The 13,610-nt window shown below is 47.9% G+C and overlaps 1 protein-coding gene across 1 annotated transcript; it reads left to right on the top strand.

Annotated features, from left to right (window-relative positions):
* Positions 1–5,648: 5,648 nt before the first annotated feature.
* Positions 5,649–12,193, top strand: fam20cl (family with sequence similarity 20 member C, like). The gene is made up of 12 exons (XM_072705090.1): positions 5,649–5,788; positions 5,941–6,065; positions 6,826–7,203; positions 7,458–7,633; positions 9,377–9,455; positions 9,655–9,747; positions 9,818–9,933; positions 10,308–10,488; positions 10,691–10,800; positions 11,036–11,117; positions 11,221–11,280; positions 11,420–12,193. The coding sequence occupies exons 2-12, from the start codon at positions 5,962–5,964 to the stop codon at positions 11,724–11,726; spliced, it is 1,686 nt and encodes a 561-aa protein (XP_072561191.1). The 5' UTR covers positions 5,649–5,788; positions 5,941–5,961; the 3' UTR covers positions 11,727–12,193.
* The last annotated feature ends 1,417 nt before the right edge of the window (positions 12,194–13,610 follow it).

Raw genomic sequence — 13,610 nt, 5'->3', positions numbered from 1 at the left:
GAAAGAGTCCTTCCAGTTCGTACTTTTTCATGCAATTCAGCAGCTCCAATGGGCTCAGTTGGTTTTCTCTAAAATTTGATGGATGAACAGCTGGCAGATGACTTATCTCCATTACAAGATCTTCACTGATGGCAATAAGTTCGAAGCTAGGAATAAACATGTGAGAACACTCGTCGATAGTCACTTTCACGAGTTTTTGTGCATTGACCACTGCTAAGTACCCTGTGACCCACGTGCCTTTTTCATTTTGAAACTAAGCAGACATGCAAAATTAAAAAAAAAGACAATAAAAATTTGATGAATTAAATAAATAAATGTTCAAATTACAGTGATCCCCACCTATCGCGGACGTTACTTCCAGAACCATCAGCGAAAGGTGAAAATCCACAATATAAAAAGACCATATCAAAAACATTTTTTTAATATAGTTTAAGCCTTAAAATACCCCTCCGATGCACTTTAAACACATGTAAACTTATTAAAACACTTTGTAAACACATATGATATGTGGATGTCGGGCTAAGGATATGAGTAACATAATAATAATAATAATGTTATAATTACAGTAATACATTGTTGTTATTAATAGTTTAGCATAGAAAAATGCTTATTTCAATGTAAAAAGTTGTCAAAAACCCATAAAAAACAATCACTATAAAACCGCAGATTTCCACGATAGAAAATTACATACAGTATGTTCCACAGAGAAATCCGTGATACACTGGGGGCACAATAGCTGAACCGCAGTATAGCTGGGGATCACTGTATAATAAAAATTATGGGACGCGTTGGACTTCATGGGCCCCCTTGAGCTTCATGGCCCCCCTTGAGCTTCATGGCCCCCCTTGAGCTTCATAGCCCCCCTTGAGCTTCATGGCCCCCCTTGAGCTTCATGGCCCCCCCTTGAGCTTCATGTACCGGCTGCACCCCCCTCTCCTCGGGCCTGTCTGTGACTGCAATCAAATAACTAAAAATGCCAAAAGTCTCGTATTTTGTTTGGTTACCTATGCTTAAGGTTAGGGTTGGGCAGCGGTTTAGGTCGTCATGTTGGGATTAGAGTTTTCCCCATAGAAATGAATGGCGAGTCCCCACAAAGATATAATTACAAACCTGTGTGCATGTGTGAGTGTAAGTGTATGCATATGCATGTGTGCCTGTGTGCACGAGTGTGTATGTGTGTGTGTGTGTGGATGTGTATGTGGAACTTGCACACTCTCACCATGTCATGTGGGCTTGTTACTCCAGTTTCCTGCCATTTAGGTGAAATGGTGTAAAATACCCATAACGAGTGAAGCTGTACGCCCTGTTATGGACTGGCATCCCTAGGGTGTCCCCTGCCTTGTTCCCTGTGTTTTCTGGGAATCACTGCAGGTTCAATGCAACCTTGTGCCAGATAAGCAGGTGGAAGATGGGTGAAACTTACTGATTTGTGATGTAATACATTAACTGAAATCTGATAGGTTTAAGGTGCTTCCCCTAAGTGTTTTTATGGCGATTGTTACCGGGACCTCGTGGCTCTGCATGCCTAGAGGCTTAAACTGTATAGATGCTTGTTTGGATAAACTCGACAACTCCTGGCTACACTGTCAACCAGCTGGCTTTGTCACAGTTAAACGTTAATGCTTGAGGGTCACTTACTTTACATTTATTAAGTACGAATGCGATATACCCATAACAACAACAAATTTATTTTTGTATAGCGCATTATCACAACATTACATCGTCTCAAAGCGCTTACAGCATCCCCACCCAAAGCCCCCAGTGAGTAAGCCATAGGCGACAGTGGCAAGGAAAAACTCCCGAGAAGGAAGAAACCTTGGGAGGGACCAGACTCAAAGGGGGAGCCCATCCTCCAGGGGCCGGCAGGGAGAGTCAAATCGGATTAGATTTACCCGTATGTAAATCTAATACAGCCCTTCATTGATGTACTGTAAGAGAGTCTCTTTCAGTTTCTGGAGTCAGTATGTGGCCGTGGAGAGAATGTGATACAGTCACGTAGCTTCCTCAAGAGTTAGCCTCTCAACGACTGCACTGCTACGTTTGCCCTGACATGGCTGGCCTTCTGATACCTTCGCTGTCTCGCCGTTTGATGCCTTGCCCTGCCTCATCTCCCTCCTCTTATGCTTCCCTTTTGCTAACCTGTCATCCCTGGGAAGGGTGTCCCATTCATCAGCGGGGTCCGGATTGCCCTCCCTTCCATCTCTCCAGTTCCGCCAATGAGACCATCGGCGACAGATTGTCTCACAGGGAGCGTGGTGGATTAGTCGCAGCCTCGCTCACAAGCTGCCCTCTGGGAAGGACATGCAGGGACAGGTAGGGGCATTGGAAGGCAGCCCCCCCATGACTGCTCAATAGCTGTCACTGCTGGAAGGGGTTACAGTGTGTTGACAATCACTGCCTTAACCCAATAGCAGGGATCACAGAGTGCTGTCAATCAGTGCTTTACCTCAATGGGAGGGGTTACAGTGGGCTATCAATCACTGCTTTAACACAATGGGGGGGGGGGGGGGGTACAGTGGGCTATCAATCACTGCTTAAACCTTAATGGGAGGAGTTACAGTTCTATCAATCACTGCTGTTACGAGCTCCAGTTTAGGGTTGGAGCCTGACAGAAAGGAAAGGGAAAGGGGAGGTCAAGACAAACAGGCAACGGAAAAAGGGAACACGAGTAACAAAGGGTTTTTTTCCCATATTTTTAAATATTTTATTCACACCACACAGAGACTTCACCAAACACCTGGTGCAACAAGACTTTTGGAGTGACTGAGGCCAAAACAATAAACAAACAAACACCTACCGAACACATTCCCAAAGCTAACCTAATCCTACGTGCAACAAAACAAAGTGGAAACAAAACAACAATCCTAAACCCCGATTCCCTAACCAAACGAACATTAAATGGCAGCCACTCTGTACACACCGATTCACACACACGCGCAACAAATACACAATCCGAAAATACAGTGTCTGAGAGGGCGAGCAAAAGAGTGGTCAGTAATCAGGCGGGAGATCGAAAGCCAGAAATGCAATTAAACGAAAACAAAAGTACAAAAGGGGCAAAGCGAAAATCAGAAAACCAATAAGCAAAACTGTCATACACAATAAATCCAAAACCAATAAAGCAAACCAACAATAATCAAAGCAATGAGCAGAGCTCTCGAGGTTTCTCTTTGTAGGCTTTTCAGGTCGAGGAGCCAGAAGTGATGAACGGTGCATCGGGCAAGTCATGGGCGGGGTCTGGACGGCGAGGAGGAGCGAAGGGCAGAGCTGAAGAGACAGCTGGCAGGTGAAGACCTGAGGGCAGAGTCGAGGCCACCCGCAGCCACAGCCACAGGAATTCTTTACGGCACATAACACTGCTTTAACCCAAAGGGAGCAATTACAGTGCGCTCTCAGTCACTGCTTTAACCCAAAGGGAGAGATTACAGTGTGCTCTCAGTCACTGCTTTAACCCAATAAGAGGGATTACACTGGGCTCTCAGTCACTGCTTTAACCCGACTGGATTACAGTATGCTGTCAATCACTGGCTCAACACAGTGGGAGGTAGGTAAAGCCAGTGAGTGACAGCCTCTCAGTGTTGGTTTGCAGTCTGGAATTTCATGCTGTTAGTGTTGCGTAAGAGTGAAAGTGGGACTTTGGCTGACCTCCATCATTCTAGATTGAGGAGAAACCGGACAAGAGACAGACACACTAAGTCAGATGTTACGAGATGCTTTTTAAATGCAATTGCTGTTCACAATTTTCATTTTACTTGCTTGCCAGTTTAGTTTAGCTGTAAACCTCCTAGAACAGACAAGGTGAGGTGCCCTTTACACCATGGCCAATTCTAATAGACATTTTCATCAAAATGCAATTTTTACAGGTATTATTTAACAACATAGCCTACAAAGATTTAATCTTCCCCAATCAAAACATCTTGGTGACACAGAAGAGTCTAGTCATGGGTATGTTTATGCGTATATGGCCAGGCTGACACTGCCTGACCCTGTACGCTAATACAACAGTAAGGCCCTGGATGCTGATCTAGCCCCTTAGCTGCTATGCCGCCTGCTGGGTGCTGGCAGGCGAGTCAGAGGCATGACGACAGGGGGCAGGGCCTGCTGTGGGGGCACTTCCTGTGCTGCTCTCGGCCCTCTAATCCCTCTGATCCCTCCTTGCCCTGTGTCGTCACCCCCGGCTCCCTCTCCCAACGCGTCTCACCTCTCCCGCTTGTGGGACGCTTGGAGGTGCCTGCTCCTTTCTCTCTTCTCCCTTTTGCACTTACTCATCCTCCCGCAGCCCCTGGCTGCTCCCTCCCTCCCTCCCTTCCTCTCTATCCACATGAAATATTGATAGCTTTCCCGAGTGTAATTACACAAGCAGAATATTCCCGCACCTACAGAATGACCATCACTCGTCTCTGAGCTGTCTCCAGTTTAATCCCTGTGTGATCCTTTGGAAGAAGCTCTCAGGATATATGGATGCATTATCCCATCCTTGACGTTGCTTCTTTTAAAAATATGCTTTTAACAAAGCGAGAGATTAAAAGATTAATGGGGTTCTTGCTTGGCCATTTTGTTTCTCAGCTTAACAAAATGTTTGCCTTGAGGAGACCTGGGTGTGTAATTGAAAAACCCCTAAAATGATGCAGCTTTTTGGGGTTCTGACTCTCCCCGGCAGCGTGACCAAAAAAGCATGCTGACACTGTTTGTAATTGAATTTAATCTCAAGGTGGAAACATGGCATTCTCCGGGGGCTGGCCGCCGTTATGCTGACAGTACCGTGTGACCTCATGAAGGGAACGAAGGCCAGTCAGGTCCCTGCCAAGGGGACTGGCCGCTCGCCATGGCGTGTCGCACGCGCTGTCCTGTCCCAGGCTGCCTCCGTGCGGACGGCAGGGCACACGGTGCACCTGGGGCACCTGAACGGGAGCGGGGGCCTGAAATGCTCCTCACGTCCCATAGATGCCCTCTGCAAACCAAGGCACCATGGTGTGATGCTGCCGGCAAGTTCCCCCGAAATGCTAAAAGAGGATGTCGTGTTTCTGCTTTCAAAAGGAGGGAATAAAAAGGAGAGAGGTATCCCACCTCTCTGAGTCCTCCTTTCTGCCGCACTGGAGGGGAGGAGAGGGAGGCATGGCAGGAGAATTTGCTGGAAGGTAAACTCTGTGGGGGGGCCAGGCAGGGAACAGGGGATGACGTAAACCAAGAGGAGGAGATCCTGGGGGCGGGCATGAATTTTTTATCTAACGCTCCACTGCTCCACTGCACATGGTCTGGCTTGCAGTCTAGGGGTCCCAGGGCAGCAGGCCACCAGGGTCAGGGTGCGGGGGGGGGGGGGGGGGGGGGCATGGATGCAGAGTTAACTGATAGTCAGGCTTCCTGAATAAACCCTAGCTGGGAAAGTGACAGCCAGAATTCTTTTCAAATTTTCATTTTTTAATATTCTTGAATGTATTTCAATATCATTCTATTTATTCCCTCCTACTGTACGGTCATCATGTCATATGGACCAGCATGCTCGCAGCGTGATGACATGTCAGGGGTTGCGTCATGTGACTGCTGTGCCCTTTCCCCACCTCCGCCCATCTGATGGGGGGGATGGGGGGGGGGGGGGCTGCTCACCATGGTGTTGTGGTCTATCTGTTGCTTCACTCTGTCACCTGCCCAGTTAATCCTGTCTGAATTTACAGACACCAGGATGCTGTCATGTCATGTGACAGCGCATCGCATTCATACCGAGCATGTTGTTGTTTTTGGAGGCGGGAGGCATGGTAATGAGGAACCTGCTGACTGAAAATATTCTAAGGTAAAAACTATGAGCTGAGCAAATTTATGTGAATGAATGATGATCATGTAAAACAGTGTCTCCCTGCAGTGAGCCAGTGAGTAAACATGCAGTAATGTCCAAGCTTTCGGGTCACTCTAACCTGGCAGCCACACTGTCTGATATTTGTACAGCACAATAACAGGTCATTCGTCATGAACACAGTGAAGCGCAGACTGAACAAGTGTCAGATAGGACTTCTGCCCATGGGTGCAGGAGCACAGCAAAAACTCTCTAAGCATCGCTTCTCGGCTCTGAGGTGAGTCAGCCGCCAGCCCGTGCTTCCTGCCCATGCCTGTGCTGCAGTGAATTCACTTAATCTTTTGACTTGGGGAGGGGGTATTTGTTCCTGTGAGTCTGATAAAGGGAGTTTCCTTTCAGCCAAAGATAGACCAACCTACTGGTAGCAGACTCCAGAATTTTGAACAGAATCATGGCATGTGCTTATTATGTCCCGGAGAATGTGTCTGCAAAGGAATGCAAGTGTGTCTCTCTTTCTGTGTCGCAGTGCTTTTATCTTCGAGATTCAAGATTCAAAGCGTTTATTGTCATATGTACAGTAGGAAGTGCATTTCTCTGTGCAATGAAATTCTTACTTTGCTGTCCACACAAAAAATGCCGAGGTACAATAGAAAAAGAAATAGAAAAATAAATACTTTGTGTACTGTTAATTCAAAATAATTCATTTTCTCTTAGTTTATTACCCTGTTTATCCCGTTCAGTAATGAGCTCCCTCCCCCTCTCTCCCTGTCTCTCTCCCTCTCTTCATCACTCCCTCTTTTCATCTCTCCCTCTCCCCACCTCTCAAACCCTCTCCTTCTCTTCCTACATCCTTTTCTGTCTAGCGCTCTCTTTTTGTCTCCCTCTCTCCGTCTTTCTCTCTCTACCCCTATCCCCGTCTTCCCCACTCCCTCTCCCTCCCTATCTGACCCTCTCCCTCCCCCTCTCTCCATCTCTCTGCCTCCCCCACTCCCTTTCTCCCTGTCTCCCTCTCTCCCTGTCTCCCCCTCTCCTGGTAGGATGAGGCACATCATGCGCCGCTTCACTCGGCCGGCCTGCCTGCTCCTAGCCTGCCTGTCCCTGGCCCTACACCTTCTCCTGGCTGTCATCTCCTTGTCGGTCCTCCAGTTGACCTGTGACCCCCTCTCTGCCATCACCCCCAAAGCTCCCAGGATTTTGCCTGATGCCGGTCTCACCACCCCACGGGCTGGACTGGTGAATCCAGCTGGGGTCTTCTCAGGCCCTCTTACTTCTTCTGGGCTGGGCCACTCCAAACTAGCCGCCCTCTTTGAGCACCCCCTGTACACTCTGCCTCGGCTGGCACTGCAGGAGGACGACCGGCTGCTGCGGGTGAAGGCACGGCTGCAGGCCAGTGAGGTGGACAGCTCGCAGGAGTGGTGAGTCGCCCACGTGGGCCAAGGCTCAAACAGGGCAAAGCCACCAATGGGCTGTCAGAGAGGGAGTGTCCAGAGGCTGCAACATCACCCATTACAGGGAGGATGCATCAAAGTTTCTGACACACCGACACCCTGCAGATGAGCATCTGCTCATATCCAAAATAGAAGCTGGAATTATAACCACATAGGGCATAAGATCCGGGCGAAGGTAACAGCGACAGTCTGTCCCAGTAATGCCCCCCCCCCATTTCCAGGGTGAGCGACACTGAGGATGGCTATGACGCCACCCACTGGAACGACAGTGTGGAGTCCCATCCAGCATGGCTGCGCTTCCACTTGGGCATCTCGCGCTGGGAGCTGTATGACGGGCGGGACCCAGCCCTGCCGGCCCTCATGGAGCAGCTGGCCACACACCGCATCGTCAGCGCAGGTAGGGGGTTGGAGAAAGGGGCTGAACGTAGCCTGAGAAGGACATGGGTTCCAATCCACTTGCTTTGTTTTATAGTGCCTTTCCCAACACATGTACCCAAACACTTTATATTTTCGTTGATATAAAAACACAGAAAAGTCCGGAAAGTCGCACATGACGCTCCTTGGCTGTTGCTGGTCACCATTCTCACTCCGGAAGGTCTCCATCCTGTCCTGCGAACCATGACACCCTGGACACCCTGGCTGGGATGCCAGTAAATCGCAGGACACACTCGCTCACCCACATAATTTCGTTTTGGGACTACGGAAGGAAACTGGAAGAGGCATGCAAACCTCATACACACCCCAACTTCTGATTCCACTCCTTTGAGGTCCATCCTTCCTCTCTGAATCTTAATCACCGTTTTATCTGTCTGTGACCCATCAATCCATCTTCTATAATCAGTGGGTGTGAGCCTCTGCAGGTTAGAACTGTCAGAAGGTCACTGCTTCAAATCCTGTGGTCTGCAGAGTGATCTCACTGTTAGACCCCTGATCAAGGCTCTTAACTCCTTGCTCCTTTGACCATCCTACCCTGCGTTTTGGATAAAAGTATCTGCTAAATAAGCGACATAATAACCTCCTGCAGCCACAGCATGTACTGCATGTCTGTCCGTGACGATCATAGTTAGATTCCATGTAAACTGTTGACACTTCATAAATGTCTTTGCTTTGCTTGAGTAAGTATGAGTTACTATATAAAATCAATCAAACTGAATTATTCATCCTAGTTTGGCTGACATACACTGGGCAGAGTGAGACCAAATCATGTCAACTATATATCAAAGAATATTCCAGACAATGAAAATAGGAAGAAGACCTCCAGAAAGGGAACAAAAGCAGAATGGGCAGAAGCAAGTGAAAAGCCCCTCAGCCCCCCCCTTACGTGGTCTGGAGGGGTCCAGCTGTTTAATCCAACTGTGATTCTGCCCTAGTGCAAACAGACACTTAACAGCCCATGCAGAATGAACATTACGCAACATCGCAGCTTACGCGAATTTGCCTGCCAGTCCCCCCATTCCCGACCCCCACCCCTGCCATGTGCACCGAGCTTACCTGCGTCATTGGTGATTTTCTCATCGATGGCCTGTTCACACATCGCAAATTCAGCTCCCACAGGCTCCCTCATGATGTTACAGTACACTTACGCATGACATCTGCATGGTTAACAATGTGCTTCATTTCAAATGAGAGAGCTTCATACTTGAGTTACTCTGCAATATCTACATGCATGTCATTTATTCACACACTCATTCATTTACTATATATCCATTTAAGCTCTCCTGTCCTGAAATGCCCAGTTAGGGGAGTTTTCTGTCTTATTTGCCCACCTACAATAGTCCCTTAGGTCACTTGTGTTCATAATTTTTTGTTTTGGTCAGCAGTTCTGTTAATCCTCATTGGTCCTGCGCACTCACATACGTCTCCCTCACGTTTGACACGAAACACAGCATGAATTGCGTTACCACAGGTCTGCTGCCAATGTGACTCTATTACGAAGTACAGAAGTGCAGAATTCCCTGGGTTGTGGTGCCCCCTAGTGTACAAACTGACAAGATACTTTAGTCATATGTAAATATGGCGAGGGAGAATTACTAAAGAAGAAAACTTCACAACTGAAGATACCGTTGTTCTGGAAGTGCCAAGTTGTTTTTGCATTTAACTCCCAGATTCATTCAGTTTATCTGTGTTTTTGGTGTTTCAGTGCAGAAGACGGGAGGCACGCAGCTGAAGCTGGTTATGTCCTTCCCCAATTATGGCCAGGCGCTCTTCAAACCCATGAAGTGAGGCTTTGTAGTCCTGCTTAATTGCACTAACCCAGTATTGTCGTCATGACAACACCGCGCCGCTTTTCTGCTTCACTAAATGGAAAGTGCAAAGGACTTTGGCCTGGCTAGAGGCCCACAAATGGACATGTGTTCTGGTGCCATGGCCTCAGTAAAGACCTCAGCCTGATCACCACTGATGCTGGTCTGACCCCAGGCAGGACCGGAATGAGGAGACGAACCCCAACCTCTTCTACTTTTCTGACTTTGAGAGACACAACGCTGAGATTGCGGCCTTCCACCTGGACAGGTACGATAAAAAAAGACCTATCCACGTTGTACTGCCTTCTGGCTACCTGCTTATCCTTTGTCATTTTTAGGGTGCTGGGTTTTCGGAGGATTCCCCCGGTGGTCGGGAGGCTGATCAATGTGACCAAAGAGATCAAGCATATTACCACGGACCGCAAGCTGGCCAGGACCTTCTACACCTCCCCCGGTTTGTCTCCTTGCAGTCACCCTGCTGTGCTTGCCGGAGTCTTGCATTGCTTCTGCAGGGCCAGCAGATGGCCCCAGAGGGTAGAGCTGCCAATGAACATGGTTTGGAAATATGTTTAGGAGGAATTGCTCCGACAGAAGGCTCAGTACCATTAGTGTAAGCATGTGCAGTGAACCCTCAGTGATGGTGCCATCATGGAAACATGAGCATGAGGTGGGGGGGGGATACACTGAGGGAGTCCTGAGAAGGGGGTGGGGGGTAAGATGTGCAGCGTATTATCTGAGAATGACAGATACAAAGATCATATAGAGAGCTGAGTGCCTCTGGTCTACTGAGCGTAACCCCAGCTGTCCCTCCTCTCCTACGCCTCCTAGTGGGTAACGTGTGCTTCTACGGCCAGTGCTCTTACTACTGCTCCCCGGAGCATGCCATCTGCGGCTGCCCCACTAACCTGGAGGCCTCGCTGGCTGCCATGCTGCCCGACCTCTCTCTGGCTCCCCGGCGATCCTGGAGAAACCCCTGGAGGCGTTCATACAGCCGCAGCAAGCTAGCGCAGTGAGTCCCTGTGGGGAGGGAAGGGGAGGGGAGGGGGAGGGCCAAAAAAGGTGATATTTGGGTAACGTACACATACAATTTATGGGGGGGGGGTGCTCTTATAATTCAAGAACCCTGGTCTTTAACAATCACTGTCAGGGAAATTTTCGTTTTGTGCAGTTATGTCATAACCATCCAGTGATTTATGTTGTTTTATCTGCAGGTGGGAAAAGGATCCAGACTTCTGTGGCACTGTGAAAAAGACTCTGCCGTACAACAAGGGCACAAGACTAGTGGACTTGATTGACATGACAATACTGGATTTTTTAATGAGTGGGTATTTATACTCAGTTACATTATACTCAGTTACATATATCATTAGATCAGTCAGATGTGAATGTGCAGCTTACATATTGGCAGAGACTGGCTTGAGTGAGGGATGGATTTTACTGTGACATGAGTAAGAATGAGTAAGCATGAGTAAGCATGTATTTAAGGGACAGTAGAAACAGGAGAAGGCATGAGCTCTTCTTGCTCATGGCCACACACTCCCACTCTTATGTGACAGGTAACATGGACAGACATCACTACGAGACCTTCGAGAAGTTTGGGAATGACACCTTCATCCTGCACCTAGACAACGGACGGGCGTGAGCTGATGTCATCTCTAATCCTCACAATAAACCCTACTGGTTGCTTTTCACTGCCGTCCTGGGCTATGTTACAGAGTTGCTGTCACTTGGCCCCTTACAGGTTCGGACGCCACTCTCGGGATGAGCCCTCCATACTGGCCCCCCTTCGCCAGTGCTGCAGGTGAAAGAGAGCTGTAGGGTAGAGCTGTCCAAAGGAACCCTATCTGTGGGGTTGGCATTTGTGAGCTTCTCAAGGGGTTTTGGAAAACTGCGCTTCTGACCCCCCCCCCCCCCCATTCCCCCCCCCCCCCCCGCTTTAGAATCCGTCGCTCCACGTTCCTGCGCCTGCGTCTCCTGTCACTGCCACAATTCCGACTCAGTGATGTCATGCGAGAGTCCCTCACCCTGGATCCCCTGGCCTCAATGGCCCCCCTCCTGTCGGAGCCCCACCTCATCGCCCTGGACCGACGCCTGTCCACCGTTCTGCAGGTTGTGAAGCAGTGTCAGCAGCAACACAGCACAGTAGAGGCGGTCATCTTCGACGACCTGAGTGCTCACATCGCTAACAGCTTTGCATCTGGGCTGCAGAAAAATACTTCAAATGATCAAGAGCCTTGGCGCTCATGAGAGAGGTTACCACTAAATACTGGATATGTACTCTAAAGCCCTATTCAGACAGGATTCATTTAACATGGGCATGTAATGTAATTGAAGCAATTGCAGATAAAAGCCATAATTTTAATCCATTTCAAATTTGGTATGTTTGTAATTCTGGAGCCAAGTACCTTTTGTATTTCTGTGAAAACAGATCTCTTTTACTAATAGTGGTCCTGTCTGAATTGTGATCAGGGTAATAAGGTTGTATTTGTAAAGAAATGCCTCTTTTTGTAATGTGGAAACAGCACTGAACCATTCTGGCAATGAGCTTCTAGAAAAGGTTCAGTTCCTGTTGCTTCTCCCAAATACTGCGCCATCTGCTGGGCAGATTTTAGAATACACAAAAATGTTAAAAGCCAAGTTTACTCAATGATGTGACACCAGGCCTTGGAACTAACTGTTGTCAAAAATATATATGAATAAAGAAAACAACTGTATGATTGTTTTTTTTATTTGTCTGAGCAGCATATCTTCATATATAATAATTAACACGACTGTTAACAGAATCAACTTAAAGTTCAAGACGAATGAGCTGGGTGTTTTCTGCGCTGTGGCTTGCTGGGGAAGTGCCATCACTTCAAGTAATACCAAACTCCTGAGCAAACTGCTCAGGACAGCCAGCTCCACCACAGCACTGACCCTGAACAAAATCATCAGGACAGCCAGATCCACCACAGGACTGACCCTAAACAAACTCACCAGGACGGCCAGCTCCACCACAGGACTGACCCTAAACAAACTCACCAGGACGGCCAGCTCCACCACAGGACTGACCCTAAACAAACTCACCAGGACGGCCAGCTCCACCACAAGACTGACCCTTAACAAACTCACCAGGACGGCCAGCTCCACCACAGGACTGACCCTAAACAAACTCACCAGGACGGCCAGCTCCACCACAGGACTGACCCTTAACAAACTCACCATGCAGGACGGCCAGCTCCACCACAGGACTGACCCTAAACAAACTCACCAGGACGGCCAGCTCCACCACAGGACTGACCCTTAACAAACTCACCAGGACGGCCAGCTCCACCACAGGACTGACCCTGGACCCTGCATAAACCCTCACAGCACAATACAATTCAATACATTTAAGGTTTATTACTTTGTCCGCGGCTCCCCCGCTCATTTTTTTTATCGCTTTTTCAGTATAATTATATAAATTGGAAGGATAGCTGGGACACTTTCATTGCTTGCTGGAGTTTAGCATCAGCTCGCAATGCATACGCGTTTTGTTTCGGTAACTTAATATAACAAAGTTTTAAGCAAAAGCGGACCCGTTACGTCAATAAGGTGGCGAATGCCAAAGGGCTTGACAGATGATAGAGATAACATCTAAAACATTTTTTTGAATGTCGCGCAATCTACCTTCACTACCTTTGCAATCTACTGGTCGGTCGCGATCGACGTATTGGGCACCCCTGGTCTATATGAACATATGACACTGAGCATATTAAGCAATTATTAGCCTAATTATGTTATGACCTATAATAACTAATAAATATTAATTTAATTTTCATATTTGTACTTTTGCAATGGTGTGGTATGCAAACAACAATTTATTTAGGTTTTACCTCAGATTACAGATGTAACCAAGGCATCACTTTAAAGTGTATTAGACGTTCTTTCAATTGTTATGCGGTTTTTAGCACTGACAACCGCGGTGGTATTCAGGCGGTTTATACCCATGGGATTTCATTTCATGTAGGCTATCTGTTTTCACATTTGTGCTCAACTTGGAAAAGAAGTTTGTCAGTATTTGCTTTCCCTCATTTTGTTTTTTCTTTTCTTTTCTGACAGCATGATTTCGCTTTCTTGGACAAGGGCATCGTCAACTGCAAAGCTACAATG

Source organism: Paramormyrops kingsleyae, chromosome 22 (assembly GCF_048594095.1).
Source record: "Paramormyrops kingsleyae isolate MSU_618 chromosome 22, PKINGS_0.4, whole genome shotgun sequence".
In the NCBI taxonomy this organism is placed as follows: Eukaryota; Metazoa; Chordata; class Actinopteri; order Osteoglossiformes; family Mormyridae; genus Paramormyrops; species Paramormyrops kingsleyae.
This window is presented reverse-complemented; position numbering and strand designations above follow the sequence as displayed.